At 36.3% G+C, this 20,346-nt stretch overlaps 2 protein-coding genes across 2 annotated transcripts; one reads left to right on the top strand and one right to left on the bottom strand.

The window, feature by feature from the left end:
• Window positions 1-2,890: 2,890 nt before the first annotated feature.
• LOC108673849 (heat shock 70 kDa protein cognate 4) lies at window positions 2,891-5,325 on the top strand (the record flags this gene model as incomplete). The annotated part of the gene is given in 2 exon segments (XM_018161725.2): window positions 2,891-3,011; window positions 3,304-5,325. A coding segment is annotated over 1 exon segment (1,935 nt). The 3' UTR covers window positions 5,245-5,325.
• Window positions 5,326-9,090: 3,765 nt separating this feature from the next.
• Window positions 9,091-17,897, bottom strand: LOC108673850 (glycerophosphocholine cholinephosphodiesterase ENPP6-like). Its single transcript, XM_018161726.2, is given in 9 exon segments — window positions 9,091-10,093; window positions 10,246-10,392; window positions 10,811-10,939; window positions 12,689-12,809; window positions 14,393-14,556; window positions 15,987-16,050; window positions 16,053-16,082; window positions 16,734-16,980; window positions 17,772-17,897. Coding segments are annotated over 9 exon segments (1,086 nt in total). The 5' UTR covers window positions 17,882-17,897; the 3' UTR covers window positions 9,091-10,019.
• Between the last annotated feature and the right edge of the window lie 2,449 nt (window positions 17,898-20,346).

The raw sequence follows: 20,346 nt of genomic DNA, 5'->3' as shown, positions 1-20,346 counted from the left end.
AAACCACAAAATCACTAATGTGTTAAGTTCTTCGATAAAATGTACTCGACAGTGGTAATCACTTCGAAGCGTGGATATGCGTACAGAATTGATTCACTGCAATAACTTGTTACTCGCTCGGTAGTTGAGTTGTATCTCACAGCCGCCTCGCCTGCACGCCGCTTATATTGCAGTCACCGCTGGAAGTTTTCTAGAACATTCCTGAAGAAGAAATTTCGACGCGAACTACATCGTTCCTGCCAGATGTTTCTGGGAGAATTGCGACGCACCGACACTCGTTTCATCATTTGTGCATAAAAAATTCCTCGTTATAATTTCTCTGTGTTCATGTATCATTTTTCGGCAGATCTTACAGAAGTGATTTTAGATGCAAATAATTCTCTCACATGGTTTGAATTTCAAATACTATTTTGTTACATGATGATCATATTCATACGGTCATCAAGTAACGAAACTTTGATTGTGATTTGATAATAAACCTAGTATATAATATAAGAACACTAGATTGAAAATACTACCGATTTCCTGAGCTGTATTTACAAAAATTGCAATATTGGTGTATGTAAACTTAGGAATTTTTTGTAAAGAAAAATTGCCAAAATTTAAATAATTTTCGCTTTTAAAATATAGGAACGATCGTTGTTCCCAACTGATTTGTTTTTCTAACTACATACTGGAAAACTATGTAACCTTATTGTGAAAAAGTCCTGATGTAAATGATTATTTGAATTATATGAGCAAATGCAAATGCAGAAATTGGCCATGTTTATTGAAACCAACCTTCGTATTACTGTCACCATTACACGAATTATAATCGGCATGTTATAACATATAGAATCTAACGAAAAATATCGAATGAATCACTGAACATGCAGAGACGTAATATTTTTCAGAAGTTGTACTGGTATCAAGTTTGGGGTGCGGAGAGTGAAATGATGAACGATTACATCTAGATTCTAGACGCAGAATCACGCAGTTACTCCGATATTATCAATACGATTATTTCGCAGCAAATTCTGATGTGTGTACGGATTACGGAGAGAAATTTATATCATTTGTTGTTACCAATTGTAGTATCATTTTTTTCTGTTGGTTCATTGGTTAATCAAAAATTTTTGCTCACACAGATTTTGCCGTTCATTCTTTTTACTTGTTCATGTTCTAAAATAACCGTTCGCTTCACTCATAGGTTGCCACTCATACTCTTGACTGTTTTAATTTATTAGCCTGTCAATAATTTTGTGCGGTGTATTCAACACGGCATTTCAAGCGTGATTATTCTGAATTTACCACATTTTCAACTGTTATAATAATGTCAATTATGGAAGATTTTGACATGTGTCACGCGTACCAGCCATGGTTGAATTAATACTGTATTAATTCAACCATGGTGCCAGCGTTCAAAGCTGGCTCGTGATTCTAGAACTCCGCCGGATGCGAGAAATGCAAAGACATTTTAATAATAATGTTATCTATACTGCATTCAATCCTGTGCATGAAAATGTAGCTATCAAAAGTTCTGTCTCTGTATTACAGTTTTCATTACAATAATCAATATTTGGCTGTTGTCGCAAATTTTACGCTTGGATATTATTTATTTCTTCGATTTTACGTTAACGTAAAATATTTACGTGTTTGCATTCCCGTAACTTAAAATATTTACGCGTTCGGTGTTTGCATTTCCGTGGACAATGCTCTATTCACAAATCATCACGTGTCAAGAAATTATTACCGATGCTTACCCTGAAAAGTGTTCTGTAAGGCGTAAGAGAAAACGCAAGAATTTTCTAGGTTAGACTGCTGTCTACTCTAATCTAAATCGGAACTTCTCCTAGCTCTGCCTTTTTCATTTATAGGGATAAGAAAGTGACTATTTATTACTAGGTGGCTCCTTATGTATGTCGTTTTTCTCATGATTTTGTGAAATGTTTCAACATATCAGGATAGCCTAGATAAAATCTTCGTCTTCGACCCCCTTGATTACCAGTACAACTTCTGAAAAATATTACGTCTCTGCATGTTCAGTGATTCATTCGATATTTTTCGTTAGATTCTATATGTTATAACATGCCGATTATAATTCGTGTAATGGTGACAGTAATACGAAGGTTGGTTTCAATAAACATGGCCAATTTCTGCATTTGCATTTGCTCATATAATTCAAATAATCATTTACATCAGGACTTTTTCACAATAAGGTTACATAGTTTTCCAGTATGTAGTTAGAAAAACAAATCAGTTGGGAACAACGATCGTTCCTATATTTTAAAAGCGAAAATTATTTAAATTTTGGCAATTTTTCTTTACAAAAAATTCCTAAGTTTACATACACCAATATTGCAATTTTTGTAAATACAGCTCAGGAAATCGGTAGTATTTTCAATCTAGTGTTCTTATATTATATACTAGGTTTATTATCAAATCACAATCAAAGTTTCGTTACTTGATGACCGTATGAATATGATCATCATGTAACAAAATAGTATTTGAAATTCAAACCATGTGAGAGAATTATTTGCATCTAAAATCACTTCTGTAAGATCTGCCGAAAAATGATACATGAACACAGAGAAATTATAACGAGGAATTTTTTATGCACAAATGATGAAACGAGTGTCGGTGCGTCGCAATTCTCCCAGAAACATCTGGCAGGAACGATGTAGTTCGCGTCGAAATTTCTTCTTCAGGAATGTTCTAGAAAACTTCCAGCGGTGACTGCAATATAAGCGGCGTGCAGGCGAGGCGGCTGTGAGATACAACTCAACTACCGAGCGAGTAACAAGTTATTGCAGTGAATCAATTCTGTACGCATATCCACGCTTCGAAGTGATTACCACTGTCGAGTACATTTTATCGAAGAACTTAACACATTAGTGATTTTGTGGTTTTTGCATTTTCTATTGTGCTTCTTTGTATTTGAGCGTTCGCATTCTCACGTGTGAATTGTGAAGCAACGAACAGGTTTCGTGCTCCATCTACTTACGTATTTACTCCATCGAAGGATCATAGAGGTAAAACATTACTATTTGTTACTTGTAATATCTGTTATAGATAAATTGCTCTTTAGAGCTCCTTATGCTATATTTTACAAAAGTTGATTTCCTGGAATGATTTTTCTATGTCTCCACTACAATGTTTCAATATCATGAACATTCAATAATTGGTTTATGTACTGGTTTATTCAATAATTGGTTTATGTAAAAATTATATTTGATATATAAGAAGGTTAAAGTGTTTGAAAGTTTGTAATATTTAATGGATAAAAATTTATGTACGTTTTCTTTCTCTGCTCTCGGGAAGCAGTGTGAAATGAAAACGAAGACAGCAACCGCAGTGGGCATTGACCTGGGCACGACCTACTCGTGCGTGGGTGTGTTCCAACATGGCAAGGTCGAGATCATCGCCAACGACCAGGGCAACAGGACAACTCCTTCGTACGTCGCCTTCACCGACACTGAGAGGCTCATCGGCGATCCTGCCAAGAACCAAGTCGCCCTCAATCCCATCAACACAGTTTTTGATGCCAAGAGACTCATTGGCCGCAAATATCACGACCAAACTGTGTCGAGTGACATGAAACACTGGCCTTTCAAAGTTATTGATGATGAAGGGAAACCGAAAATCAAGGTGGAATACAAAAATGAAAACAAGACATTCAGTCCTGAAGAAATATCGTCCATGGTTTTGATGAAGATGAAGGAAATTGCCGAAGCTTATCTGGGAAGTGCTGTAAAAGACGCGGTCATCACCGTGCCTGCTTACTTCAACGACTCCCAACGCCAAGCGACAAAAGATGCCGGCGCCATCGCTGGCCTCAACGTCCTCAGGATTATCAATGAGCCCACAGCTGCAGCCATCGCTTATGGTCTCGACAAGAAGGGGAGTACAATGGGAGAACGAAATATCCTTATATTCGATTTAGGTGGCGGAACTTTCGACGTCTCAATTTTGTCCATCGATGATGGGATTTTTGAAGTGAAAGCAACTGCCGGAGATACACATCTTGGAGGTGAAGATTTCGACAACCGTCTGGTTAGCCATCTTGCGCAGGAGTTCAAGAGGAAGCACAAGAAGGATATTTCAGAGAATAAGCGAGCTTTGCGACGACTGAGGACAGCGTGTGAACGAGCTAAGAGGACTCTCTCCTCGTCTGCACAAGCCAGCATTGAGATAGATTCGCTCTTCGAGGGCATTGATTTCTACACATCCATCACCCGCGCGCGATTCGAAGAATTGTGTTCTGACCTCTTCAGAGGAACACTTGATCCCGTTGAGAAAGCGCTGCGTGATGCCAAAATGGACAAAGGAAATATCCACGAAATTGTTTTAGTTGGAGGCTCAACCCGTATTCCCAAAATCCAAAAGCTGCTGCAGGACTTCTTCAACGGAAAGGAGTTGAACAAGTCGATCAATCCTGACGAGGCTGTGGCCTATGGTGCTGCTGTCCAGGCTGCCATTCTTAGTGGTGACAAGTCAGAAGCAGTACAGGATTTGCTTCTTCTCGATGTCGCCCCATTGTCAATGGGACTCGAGACAGCTGGAGGTGTTATGACTACCCTCATAAAACGCAACACTACCATTCCCACTAAACAAACCCAAACCTTCACCACCTACTCGGATAACCAACCCGGTGTGCTCATCCAGGTTTACGAGGGCGAACGCGCCATGACCAAGGATAATAACCTTCTCGGCAAGTTCGAGCTCACTGGTATTCCTCCTGCTCCTCGGGGCGTACCGCAGATCGAAGTAACTTTCGACATCGACGCCAATGGCATTTTGAACGTTTCTGCTGTTGACAAGTCCACGGGCAAGGAGAGCAAGATCACCATCACCAACGACAAAGGTCGACTTAGCAAAGAAGAGATCGAGAAGATGGTACAAGATGCTGAAAAGTTCAGAGACGAGGACGAGAAGCATAAAGAGAAGATTTCGGCGAAGAATTCGTTGGAGTCTTACTGCTTTAGCATGAAATCAACTCTTGAAGACGAGAAGTTGAAGGATACAATTAATGAAGATGATCGCAAGAAAGCACTGGATGCTTGCAATGATGCCCTCAAGTGGCTGGACATGAACCTTCTGGCGGAGAAGGAAGAATTCGAGCATAAACAAAAGGAAGTGGAGCAAGTGTGCGCCCCTGTGATCAGCAAGCTTTATGGAGGAGCTGGAGGACCCGCGCCCAACGGCACGATGCCCGGAGGCCCCAGTGCGGCATCTCGGGGGCCAACCATCGAGGAAGTGGATTAAATAGTGAATAATAACTGTACATATACATAAATGTATATATGAAATTAGTATAGGTTGGCAGAATTTGTTCCATTTAGCAGGTTTCATTGAAGACCAGAGAATTTTTGTATTGACAATAATATTTTCTTATTAGTTGCTAATGTGTCCATCGGAGTTAGTAGTGTAAACGTAAACGGAGTAGTGTAAACGGAGTTAGTAGTGTAAACGAGAAGTATTGCTAGATAGTTGTAATAAGCGCACATGCATCACAAAAGATACATGCATTTCATCCAAGCTTCCTCGATTAATGATAAGCAAGCTGAGAACGCTAAATATAATTCTTTCAGAACATTATTAGTACGCCATAAGTCTTAGGTATTTATATATGTAATTAGCGTATATATTGTCAATAGTACTATAAAATTGTAGTATCTTTTGTGTTTTGTCTTGAGGTTGCATTAGGATATCAATATTATTGAACCTTGATTAAAATATTCTAGTCGTAACAATCTCAGTACCGTTGTAATTCTTGTATGTACATTTAAAATTGTAAATAGAAAATGTATAACATTTCTTTGTCTCTCTATCCTTCTACGCCTTCAGAAATAAATTTACGGAATAATCTATCAATTATCGTTCTACCTAAAATATTTGGGTACAGTTGAAAATTAACTCAGAAATGAAAGCAAGTCCGTACTTTCAAAGCTCTCCCGAGGTAGGATCTCGCAGAATCGTGCAGCTGTACAGGGTTCTGAAGCATCTTAAGAACGAGAAAATTTGTGTACATTAAAGTTTTGAGGAAATTTTCCATCGTCTGAGGACACGTGTGAGCTATCGGCAAAAAAATTAACCTGCCAGGGTAGTCGTCGGCACAATAAACAACGGACTGGAGTTCTGAATAAAATGATTACTTGTATCATCCGTATGAAATTGAAATGAATTCATCAAGTTGGTTTTTATTCAGTGTTAATTCATCAAAGCTAGTATGAAAAAGCAGATTCTGAAACGACTTAACAGAGATTTTAATGAAATCCAGTCTGCAACGGCGCAGTTGTGAAGTAATTGAACATCCTGAATTAAAAAAAAATCCGTGTTGAATCGCCAGTTTCAATTGGACTATCATATTCTGAAACGAATGCGTTTCAAAAACACCAATTATTTTAGAGCAGCCTTTGCCCAGTTGTGAGATGAAAAAAAATCAAATTTCGAGAAAAAAAAAAGTTGAATAAACCCAATGAACTGGCATCTATGAAGTGAATGCAGCCACTGCTCAGTAGGAGATTGATTGAATTCCCAAGTCGAGCGAAATTCTTAGTTATGTCATCAAAGTTACAGTTTGAAAATCAATTTAGAAATCTATACGCGCCTTTGACTCATACATGCAGCCGTACACAGCTAGTGGTGGGAGTGAACTTATTTCTTGAGTTTAGCGAAATTATGAGTTGAATCACGTTTTTTTTATAAGACGACACAACTCTGAACAATTGATTTGACACTACTGGGATGCATGTACAGCAGTTGCGCGGTTATGAATTAAATGATTTTTTTTAAGCGATTGTTTCAATATAGTATCAAAACGGTTAACTTTTCTTCGGCTTTATATATAGGATTAAAACTTTCAATGTTTTATTACACGAATGACTTGATTTCATATATTTATTCGCTTAATTGTTGTTGAGAATTTACTAAGCATAATTATCTATTTAGAGCTTAAATGGACAAATGATAGCTTTTCAGCTGACATTTGGTATATTAAGAAAGTTAGAATGGGGATTCATAACAAAACATGAGCACGCACGTCTTTTTCTGCAAAGAAAATATCGGAAACAATTTAATGACCACTCGAATTATTCATCGTTTAAAAATTGTGCCCACTCCAAATTTTTATCAGTTTAACACGGTAAGAAGAGCCCATTTAACTGAAATTATGACTTTTCGGAAACCAGCGACTTCGCAGCTATATAAGTACTTTTTTAAATTCACGAGTAGACGAACATTCAAAGGCATAGGATAAGTTGGTAAAAGATAGTATGACATGATTTCTCGTTAAGCACTGGGCGTGAGTATTATAGTATTATAAAGCGGGAAATATATAATTCATTGAAGGATTTAATGACACTGTATTTACGTGGATAAAGGGAAACAGATAACATTCAAGCGTTTATTGTTATAATAGGTTTGGTGGCAGTGAATTATGATTGTACATTAACGGGAAAAAATTAGTATAACAATTAGAATGACATTAGCTACATGAAAAATAATTAGACAGCTAGACTATTTTTAGTGCAACCTGGCTTCAATGCTTCGAATTTATTCCTGATCAAGAATAAAGTTGTTGAAAATAATATGACTTAAGACATTATTTTAGCTCGTAAAACACCAAGTAAGTTTAAGTGCGCCGTGACATATACTAACTATTGTGAACTCAAGAAGAGTTGGCATGCGTTTTTCACATAAAAAATCCCTTAATCAATCTGTAAATTGCCAAAAAAATCTATTACAATGTCGACGATTTTTTGTTCATTGGACACGATATATTGGACTAGGCGCTATAGAGATATAGACAGTGATGAACTTGATATTAACTTGTATGACGATTATTAATTCCTATTATATAAGCAATATACATCAACAAGTCACAATTTCAAAGTTGTGCATTAAATATCACTTATTCTAGTGTACCACTCTAAACAAAATTGAAATTTGTTCGACGTCTAGATTCTGTGCAACTTAATTTACTTTAAGCCAAATTTTACATCAATTCTCAACTCAGCTGAAGTTTTTAGATTGCGTGTAATCCTATTGAAATAAATTCATCGGTACATATCACACGCTATGATAAATGTAATCGGTAATATATTATTGCACTAATCCTATGATTCTCTGTAGCCTGATGCAATAAAAATTTAATTAACCATTAAGAAATACTTAATTTTAACACCAGCGATTTTTATAAAGGCAATTGATGTAGCGCAATAAAAATTGCGTTAAATTTGCACTTTAATCTTCAAAATGCCTGCACTTTCTTTCCGCGTGATGACAAGCGGAATTTAAATATACCCGCTTCTATGACGCTAAACTTCCTCGCAGATGCAGAGAAATAAAGCAGCCCTCACCTGGAAACCTTGCTATTCCGAAGGTATGCAGACACCGAAGCTCTCTTTATTTCAACATCTTAATTATAAGTGATAGTGGACATTTCCAGAACTCAATTACCTTTTTAGAAACTCCGATCATTATAACACCTTAATTTCCGGCGGTATTTGCTCGGCAAATGTTGTACAATATTTTTCATTGTAACCTTATTATTTTTTTTGTGTGTGTTAAATGTTGCTTCTTATGCCCGCGTAAGCAAAATTGTTCGAGCTGTACCTTTACAATATATTTTATGTTCTTATAAATTACAAATTTGACGTAGATTTTCTTCTAATATTTGCCGGTTACCATAAAATATAAATTTGACATAGATATTCTTCTAATATTTGCATGTTACCATAAAATACAAATTTAACGTAGNTGTTCGAGCTGGACCTTTACAATATATTTTATGTTCTTATAAATTACAAATTTGACGTAGATATTCTTCTAATATTTGCATGTTACCATAAAATACAGATTTGACGTGGATATTCTTCTAGTATTTGCACGTTGTCATAAAATATAAATTTGACGTAGATATTCTTCTAATATTTGCATGTTACCATAAAATATAAATTTGACATAGATATTCTTCTAATATTTGCATTTTGCCCTAAAATATAAATTTGGCGTAGATATTCTTTTAATATTTGCATTTTACCCTAAAATATAAATTTGGCGTAGATATTCTTCTAATATTTGCATTTTACCCTAAAATATAAATTTGATGTAGATATTCTTCTAATATTTGCATTTTACCCTAAAATATGAATTTGACGTAGAGATTTTCTGCACGACACCGTAAACTAAGTTTTTGCCACTTATAATTACCAACCCTCAGAGTGAACTTGTCTAGGTGCACTCATTTATTGTGAAAGTCGTTCAGGCCGTTAGGTAAGCAACCACCTGAATAAGTTATTCACCATAATTTGATTTTTGAGTAACTTCCACTATTCAAGATAAACGAAAGAGAACTTGAATTACAATTTGATTTTTTAATATTAAATGTTAACTTGTGCACGATGTGATACGTGAAAAATACAATAAAGGTTCAGTTGACGTAGTGTTTTTGGAAACAATCCAATCGACGATACATGAATTAATTACGTATATCAGTAACTTTTTGACTCTGTTTTCTCGCTTTTTTTCGATGATCCCATCATTCTCTGTTCTTTAGCGCAGCAAAAGTTCGGTGATAAGCTAAAAATGTTGAAACCAAGTTTCTGCTTCCCAGCTGAATAAACGAATTGATTGATTTTCTATTTCATAAGTATTGCATCTTGTAAATAGCCCTCACAATGGAATGCAACACACTATATCATATTTAATCAGTCACTCGACCGTCTAGAATGCCGGTTAGAGCCGCGATAGAGGGCCATGGTTCGGAAAAAGCGAACGCCCAAGATGGCAATCAGTCAGGTAATAGGCAGCAGTAACGAACGCGTACCTCGAAAATATCACATGTAATAGAATACAAATCTAAATCGAAAAATTATAACGGCAAAAATACGAGGGCTGATTACAATGTTTTTAGATGCAATTTGTTTATTTTAAGCTTGACGAAAAATTTCAAACATACTTTGTTCAGTTTCGATTCGTTTTCTCATCGGTGATAACTAAGGAGACTGGCTGGCTTCTGAAGTACCTCTCGCAAGTGTCTAAAGGTTCAGCCTGACGATGAACATCGTCGACAAGACCACGGGCAGGATACCGAAAGCTCCAGTGGCAGTTCCTAGGGCCGGCGATAATTAAAGAGACTGGCTGGCTTCTGAAGTACCTCTCGCAAGTGTTTAAAGGCTCATACAAGTGTTTAAAGGTTCAGCCAGACGATGAACATCGTCGACAAGACCAAGGGCAGGATACCGAAAGCTCCTGTGGCAGTTCCTGGAGCGCCGTTGCCTTGGGCAATGGCGCGCTCGACCCTTGACCAGGTGCCGTTGTGGGGGCGAGGCTCGACGTTGAGGACGTGAGCCAACACTTGGTACACATCCACGATGTTGATGGGGTCCAGCACCGTGCCGGGCACGAACGCTGCAAAGTACCGAGAACAAATATACAAATTTTCCGATACCTATAGGTTTAGACTGATAATCTAAAAAATTCGCAAATATTAATTAATTAAATACAATATACTGCCGCAGACTTCGTTCATTAAAATTATTAAGAGGTTGGAATAGGATAAGGCAAATTTAAAAAATAAATAAATTCGATTTTTTACAAATGTTGCATATGTACCTACTAACGTCTTATACAAATATAAATTTTAGCAGAAGGCAAATTTTACGATGCATATACGTAATTGTTGCCTGTGGTTCATTTGTTATAACTTGTTAACGAGTTGAAACTTTGAAAACTGTTTGGGGAGTGGCCAGTGTTCAACTGTATTGAAAAACTTGAAATTTTCTAAATCGCGTATAGGTCAAAGCGCTCTAGATAAAGTCAACCTCACCAGGCCCCTTGGCAAAGAAGATGGCCCGCATGTCCTTCTCGTTCTTGCTGTAGCCGTGCGCGCCGTAATATACGAACGAGCTTGGCGGAGGGAGCTGCTGTGAACGGTTCGAGCTCATCACGAACGTTTCTGTAAACATGACATCAATCATATTTAATCTCAGTTTTTAATACTTCTGTTTTTACTATTTAATAAGTTTATGGTTATTTAATTATTGCACATTCTAAAGAAATTCACAAAGTAATGAATGCTATCACATGCTTAGATTAGGAAACAATTAAGCATTAATGTTGTACTTTCAAACTTTTATTGAAATGACTTAAGCTATTTAATTTGAAATTATTAATAAAAATTAACTAAAAATGCTTTCTATTATATTTTGCATATAAAACCTGACCGGTTATTGTCGCATCACGCTGTATTCAATCCGCTATTACTATTAATTTCATATGCAACCTCAAATTTTAAGTAACTGATGATTAAAGTTTTTTACCTACTTTTTACCCACCAATCATTCTAAATTTCGTCTATCAAGTTATTTATTATTCTATACAAACTGGCCTAAATGTATCCACAACACAACAAATATTTTTCTCAATCACTCTGTAATTTCCATTGCAGTAAAAGATGATTTTCAAAGTTATTTAAAAAATAGAACAAATAAAAAAATAGCACAAATTTAGTACAATTGTACAAATCAACAAAAAAGTACAAATTTGTTGTATGATAAGGTATAGGTCACGCGTAACTTGTGAAATTTAACGAAAACATCAATAAGTTTTTCCCACATGAAAACATAACGAAATCATATTATTACTTTATGTGGGCTGCGTAGGCCATATACCATATCTAGATGCCACTTCACACTTAAATTTCCACTTCTGCTGTTCCACGCTCTGCATTCACAGAGAAAATTTAGATTATGAAATTGGAGGCGTCAAGTGCTTGTCTACACAACTTAGATAATTTGCCTAAGAAATATTTGGAGGCGCCTAAGAGAAAATTAATTTGCCTAAGAAATAATTGGAGGCGCCTAAGAAAAATTTAATTTGCCTAATAAATAGTTGGAGGCGCCTAAGAAAAAATTATTTCACTTAAGAAATGCCTGAACCATAAGATTCGGTCGACCTTGCCGCCTGGGTCAAGGACACTCGAATTTTTATAGTTTATGGTTCAAATGATATATAATTTTATGAAAGATGTTGGTAGTTCATTGCATCTATTATTGAAGAAAATCAGTCAATAGGATGCATCGTACAGTAAATAACTATGTATTTTTTACAATTAAATAATGTTCCTTTGGTTGTGAGAAATTATAGTTGGAATTTGTTTGCTGTGTGTTACATCTTCTTTTACATAATTCTGCGAATAACCCTTAATAAAATTTTTCAAATATATTATGGCTGTCGGACAATCAACAGCCTTCCTAACTAAGAATATTTTATATCCTTTTTACTCTCAATAATGCGGTTCGCCACTATCATGGTGTTAGTAATCTCTGGAAATACTCAAATAAATCATGTCACTTACAAGCAACTGAGCTACAAACCCAAACTTTAAAAAAAATTGTTCCTTTATTTTTTTAATCTGATTCGTTTCACATATAGTTTATTTCAACTCTCCAAATTCACTCACAATGAGGATATCGTACTTCACCTGAATCGGCAAGCTAAAAATTTCGAGCTTGTGTCTCTACTTACTTAAATCAGTCGAAAAAATATTTCTTTCGTGTACTTTGTTTTGCATAAATTAGCCACAATAAGGATATCTTTCATGGACTTGGACTTACTTAAATCATCCACAATAAGGATATCTTTTATGCACTCCGACTAACTTAAATCAGTCCAAATAAGATCTCTTTCATGTACTTCGACTTACTTAAATCAGCAACGATCAGGATGTCGTGCATGTACTTCGACTTGGCCACGTGGAAGTCTTCTGGAATGTCGTCCTTCTTGTACACCTTGACGCCAGGTATCTTCGACAGGGGATTGTACACCTACGAGAATGTGTAAATCGTGAAGAAATACGACAAAAATCCAACACTAAGAACATTATAAGCGCAACGCTATATACATTATTATATAATTATATGCACAAAAAACTAGTTTACTTCACTTACAGGGTCAACAATATTTAGCGTTACATTGTTTTTTCAAAATCAATACACTCGCAAAACAGTCAAATGTGACGTATGGAACCATGTCGACTATTCTCCGGAAGGACCTAAAGTTGTCCCCATTCAAGCATGTCAAAAAACACCAACTGTCTGCTCAAGTTGTTGACAAACGCCTCCAAAGATCCAAGATTCTTCTTTCCCGCATTCATGATGGCACGTACGTTGCCAAACCTCGTTTTCAGTGATGAGAAGATATTCAATGATGAACACCACTTCAACTCCCAAAATGATCGAATTTGGTCGAAGAATGGGACGAAAGATCCCGTGTGGTGACTATGAAGCAATGCCCGACCTCAGCGATGGTCTGTGCAGCCGTAACAGAGTCCTCGAGGAGTCCCCTCTTTTTTGTTGACAAAGGGGTGGAATTGAATCAGAAGAACTATCGAGATGCCATCCTTGTTGGTGCATTGTTGCCCATGGGCACAAAAGCCCTTCAAAAAACGCCCCTGGTCGTTCCAGCAGGACTCTGCACCATCCCATGGGGCCAAATCGACTCAGGAGTGGCAGTCCGAGAATGTTCCCACTTCATTCCCAAAGATGAATGGCTCCCATCGTCACCCGATCTGAATCCTCTGGATTTTGGGATTTGGCCATACCTTGAGAGCAAGGTCTCGACCGCTCACCATAGCAGTTTAGACGCCCTAGAGGTCAAACTGCTGAAGGAGTGGGCCAAAGTCCCGCAGAGTGTCATTCTTGACTCGTGTAAGGCTTTCTCTAAGCGTCTACAACTCGTTATTGATGCAGATGGTGGACATATTGAATGAAATTGTGGGAATTGTATCTCTGAACCTCTGCCTACATAAATACATTTTCAAACATTCAAAATTGTTTTTCATTTCATAGTTCTAATCACTCAAAGTTGTAACGCTAAATATTGATAACCCTGTATAAGGTTCACGTGAAGCCTGAAAATCAATATATACAAATGCAAGCCTTGAAGTGCTGTAAAGCGTAAAGTGTCATTAAAATACTGGTAAAATTTCACAGAAATTGGCGTTGATACATATTTTTGGTTCTCGGAGAACCTTAGAAATTTTATATGAAGCTCAAAATGGGTTGTTCAACCTTTACTTTTCAAACGTTTTGTGGCTAATTTTTCGATCCTTAAATTCGCAATTTGCCCAATTAAGAAACATGAATGAAAACGTATACTTTCGTGAAGCGTTATCAAATTATGATATAATTACTTTTTAAAATCAAACTTAAACTAAAAATTAAATTGTAAATGCAGAAGGCTAAGAATAATAGCTAGATGCTTGTAAAATATTAGCAATGAAGCCAAGATTTTTATCAAATACAAAAGCAGTGTTCAAGCAATTACCGTAAATAAGTTAAACTAGATGAGTTACACATCCTAATTGAACCCAAATAAATATTTAATTGAGTAACACAACATTGACCACCTCATCAACTCGTCCTGCAGCGACTTTAATGTTGATGAAGGCTCCCTGGTCGGCGATACGTTCGACAGGCGCTCCCTGAGGCAGGTATTGGTCGAGCCAGACGCGCTTGGTGGTAGCGTTACCGGTGTCGGTCATGCCATGGTCGCTCACTATCACGATGTTCACTAACGGGGAAAATCTATCGTCATTGCAGTCAATACAATCACTATCACGATGTTCACTAACGGGGAAAATCTATTGTCATTGCAGTCAATACAATCACGATCATGATGTTCACTAACGGGGAAAATCTATCGTCATTGCAGTCAATACAATCACGATCATGATGTTCACTAACGAGGAAAATCTGTTGTCATTGCAGTCAATACAATCACGATCACGATGTTCACTAACGAGGAAAATCCATTGTCATTGCTGTCAATACAATCACGATCACAATGTTTACTAACGGGGGAAATCTATTGTCATTGCAGTCAATACAATCATGATCACAATGTTCACTAACGGGGAAAATCTATTGTTATTGTAGTCAATAAAAATACACAAACTTGTCACATGGGCTAATGCTCGTACTTTTAAACTGCTTTCAAAAAAATTTTTTATTTGCTCTGTGAAATTATCAAAAATGCGCTTCAAGACCATCACTAAATTGATGTCAAAATTCGTATTATCATATGTAGATCATCGCGAAAAAAAATTCGTTCCTACGATTGCCCTTTAAACACAATTCAATCGTCTAATAGGCTAATATCTTGAGCACTTATAGCAAGCTACGAATTTAAAAAAAATATATATTTGACAATTGAAGGCCACGACGCTAGACGCAAAAATCCTCGTTGTTTCAGGGACCACACAGCGTAACAATCGTTCAATTAGTCAAAAAAAATGAACAGTGCCCAAATAATTAAATATCATTCTCTCATTCTCATGATACTTTTCTAGTTGAAACACCGAAAAATATATTCTCGCGACAATAAAAATGTGACAAGGGCTACAAGATTTCGTACCTGTGTCGTTCAGACCTCGTGTCAATACAATCACGATCATGATGTTCACTAACGAGGAAAATCTATTGTCATTGCAGTCAATACAATCACGATCATGATGTTCACTAACGAGGAATATCTATTGTCATTGCAATATTTGCTTTGTGATATTACCGAAAATGCGTTTTCAAAACGATTACTAAATTAATGTCAAAATTCGTGTTATCTCATACATAAATAATCGCAAAAAAATTTCGTTACTGCGATTGGCACTTCAACACAGTTCACATCAAAACTCATACACATCAAAACAGGCTCATACACTTCATACACTTCTCATACACATCAAAACAGGCTAATGTGTTGAGAAATTTTTACCAAGGTACAAATTCAGAAAAAATACGACGCAAGACGCAAAAATCTTCGTTGTTTCAGGGATCACACAGAGTAACAATATTTCAATTAGTCAAAAAATAAACGGTGAGCTAATAATTAAATAACATTCTCTCATGACAGCGACAAAAATCCTGAAACTTCTCAAGTTGAAACACCTAAAATTATATTCTCGCGAGAAGAAAAAATATGACAAGGGCTACAAGATTTCGTACCTGTGTCGTTCAGACCTCGACGTTCAAGTTGGCGTTGAAGGTAGACCAAAGTGGCGTCAATTTCGCGGACTTCCAGATGGGTTCTGCTACCCACCACTGGACGGATATGGCACAGAGATTAAGAGCAAATTTAGAAGCTAAGTAGGCCAAAGGTTAATTTATTAGTTATTAACATAATATGGTGGTTACCGATGGGTTCTGCTACCCACCACTGGACGGATATGGCACAGAGATTAAGACCAAATTTAGAAGCTAAGTAGGCCAAAGGTTAACTTATATAATTATTAACGTAATATGGTGGTTATTTAGACTTTTTCGCTCGGTTTTGAAAATTGAGGAGTATATTAAAATTAACAATTATATAACAGGATACGCAGTTTCACTAAATTAACTACGCTAGCTAAAGAACAAACATTCATAAATTATCATGCTTGCCTAATTTAATGCTTAACAGATTGATATCGCATAAATTCGACCTTACTTTCGTTCATATTTGTTCGATGTGCAGGAATGGTTTTTCACCTAATTTTCACCTAAGAAAACATGGCTTAATTCATACATAGCGAGCAATAAAAAAATGCTAAACTTCACCATTTATCTCTAAAAATCTTTTTTTTTTCATGCTGCCGATAAATAAAAACATGTTGGTTTTAGAAACATTTTGCTTTCCGGTCTTCATGTGTACAAACATAGCAAGTAATTAAAATTACATTTCATGCTTTTACTTCAAACTGAGATTGTAACAACCTTTTGCTTTCCGGTCGAGCTGTCGTTGAAGAGAGAAAAGTCATCCCTGGCTTGAGCATCATACATGTAGTTGCCGACGAGGGTGTGGCTCTCAGCATAGAGCCCAGTTACGAGAGAAGTCCAGCTCGGGTATGACAGAGACGGGGTCAATGGGGTCATGTATTGAGCTTTCACGCCATTCTTGATGAATTCAGTGAAACCAGGGATTTGTTCCGCTGGCTGGTCGTCTAGGTAGTCAAAACGAAATCTGAAAAAGATAAATGTTGAAAATTTTCAATTCAACTCTAATGCAGGCAATTATTAACAGCTAAATGCTCCCGAAATAATTAGCGTTGAAAGGAGACCACACGACTGCAAGGTTAGGTTAAGTGGATACTGAACAGATAGCCAGATGTTGAATATTTTTTATTTCCTTTCGTTGTAATAATAATTTTTTTTTATTTTAAAGATAAATTGAGATTGAATAAACCGTAACCGAATAGAACCGAAAACTACGAAGCCCGAACGACGAATAAAATTATGAACAACTTAACCAGAGTGAAAAGCATTTGGAAGAATAAACCCAGAGTCAACTAAGTATCTATAAATGTAAATACACATCAACACAAGTAACACTCGGCTACATAATTCATATCTACACAACTGAACTTACGGCCTAAGTCACCTCCTTAAAATAATCGCTCACTTGCTAAATTGTTTCTTCTTCCCGCTGTGAAATTTATAAATTCATCATATAAAGTATGTAAGCTCCTGGACAATATAAAAATATTCTCATTTCATATCGTTAAAGAGCACATATTACTTGTTTTTTTAGCTCATAAGTCAGGTTTAGATAAAATAGCGCTTATCTTTAGCTCTTAACTCTTATTTTAACTCTTTTTAGCTCATAACTCAACGTAAAATATACAGTAAATAAGTTATGAAATGGACGTACCCGTCTAAGAGAATGTAGAGGAGCTTCCCCGTGCCATTTTTAACTCTTTTTAGCTCATAACTCAACGTAAAATATACAGTAAATAAGTTATGAAATGGACGTACCCGTCTAGAAGGATGTAGAGGAGCTTCCCCGTTCCATTGCGTGGTAATGCCGTGGGGTTTGTGGATACCAACACCACAAAATTCAGGACTAAAGCTAGTACGAAATTCATGTCTGAAAAGTATTAGCTGTAACAAGATTAGAATTTAAATGAATTATGAAAAATATAACAATTGAGCCCTATTTTGTAATATAACGAAACGACACAAAAGATCCTGTTAATATTCTGATGCCACTCTAGGATGTGAATTAAAAATTAAACTACTCCAGACAGATGTAATAATAGGCTAGTAAAATGATTTTTAACTTTTACCAATAATTGCATTCGAAGATCGTCATTTGCATTACCTTATATAATATTTTTCATGATATGCGTTAGAAAATTTTCAGCATTAATTATGTTTTACACGCTTGCCATGAACACAGTTGTACAAAGTTCCTCATTAACAGCATTATATATATGCAAATATAATATAATATATTTTAATATGATAGTATTATATATAATATATTCCTCCTTATCAGAATTATATTATAATATTCCTCATTAGTAGAATTATATAATATTCAAATATACTATTCCTCATTAACAGTATTAAATAATATTCACATGTAATATTCCTCATTAAAAGCATTATATAATATTCATAGTTAATTAACTGCGTTTTTCAATTTCAACACTCAACTTCGTTAACCAATGAAAATAATTTACCGCAAATGCAAAGTCGAAAATTGCAACTGACATCAACAATTAGCAATTAACTCCAAATAATAACAACAATTAACTTTTTTGCACAATATTCAACAATAATTAATTTGGAATATGTTTAGCAACACGATTATGTTAGACTGTATTCCCTATAAGGACACTCGTACAACTCCACTGCAGAGCGTACACTGCGCTCAACGATGTAGGCAACTCAGCAATAGAGCGCTCTGAAGGCCGCGTCATTTGGCAGCTGTGGGAACACCTGTCTCAATGCAAGGTGAATCATCACGATTATGTTAGGCACCTGCACATGTAATTAAATTGCATAGTATGCACCTGCACACATAATTAAATGGCATAGTATGCACCTGCACACATAATTAAATGGCATAGTATGCACCTGCACACATATTTAAATTGCATACTACGCACCTGCACACATAATTAAATTGCATAGCATAATCACCTTCCGAATAAAGTACTGTTTAAATGTTTAATTAAACTCCTAAGTGCATTTACGTTTTTTCATAAACCTGTATATAATCCGTATTTGTATGAATGATTACTCTTATAAATCACATCATTTTACTCGTTTAGGAATTAAAAACACAACCAACTGCGTTTGAACTGAGTTCAAACGCAGTTGGCTGTTATGTGTTAGGTAATGTGATTGCAATATGTTAATTCAGACTGCATACCGCAACACGAGTGAATCATACACATCACACAGCAAGAAGTATACATGCAAATCGGAACGACGGCTGTGTGGAGAGCATACCACGACAACCTGCCCTTATCTTATCTTCAGACCTTGTGAAGTGTAACTTTTATTTCATATAAAATTGTCAATGTCAGCGAGTGCACAAATAGGAATATTTTTGTTACCACCACGAGTACCTCAGGAGTTCTTTATATAGTCTGATGTCTTAATCTTCTTTGTTCAAGGATAGTCAATGTTTGCCTCCTTCGATCATCAGCTATAGCGTGTCGGTAATTGTCTCGCTGAAAGCTTTCGTTATCCACCAATCAAGATGTCATGTTACCTATCCTGCATTCTACCGACTTCTGCAAAGGAATAAAATCGCCAGACTTCCAATTAAGGTATCACTCTTTTTCACATTTTCGAGAAAAATTTATTTTTGCTCCCAATAACAAATACATTTAAAGTCGTTCTCAACTATATTTAAATAAAAATTTTATTTTTCGAGTTCAACATTGTCAAGGTCAGCCGAAGGTTGCCAATACAAACACGGATGTTATTCGACAGATGAGATCGATGAGCTCGGTGGCCGAGATCTCTTCATGAATAATTTTGTCTGTTGCCGGAGTATTGCTTTCATCCTGATGAACCGACAGTGGTTCTCATTACCAAGATTGCTAAAAAATATAACTCAGTACTCACTGCAGTGAGTGACAGAGAGCGCATTTTCTCGTCGACGAAAACGTGGTCACGGACAGACGGACAGACAGACGGATAGACGGACAGACAGACGGACAGACATGACGAGCACAATAGCGCCTTCTCTGCATAAATGAGAAAATGCGATAACAATCACCAAGTCTTCAATGCAAGGGCTTGTAGGAATTTTTATTCACGTCAAATATTTTATATTTTAACGACAAAACTAGAAAAAAAATATCTAAATTAGAATTAGGTAAAACTCCATTAGACACGTTCCTATTCATGATCCCGAGTAACGAAAAAGAATTTCCACACAAAAACAAGCGTGACACACACTAAGTATTCAATCCACAAGAAAAACAATCTCGAGGAAGCGTTGTTGTACATAAAGTACGCAGAAAAACAATCTCAGGGGCCGTATAGGAAGCGTTGTTGTACATAAATTGCATAGAGTGCATCGCATTGC

The sequence above is a fragment of the Hyalella azteca genome, unplaced genomic scaffold (assembly GCF_000764305.2).
Source record: "Hyalella azteca isolate HAZT.00-mixed unplaced genomic scaffold, Hazt_2.0.2 contig11573, whole genome shotgun sequence".
NCBI lineage: Eukaryota > Metazoa > Arthropoda > Malacostraca > Amphipoda > Hyalellidae > Hyalella > Hyalella azteca.
This window is presented reverse-complemented; position numbering and strand designations above follow the sequence as displayed.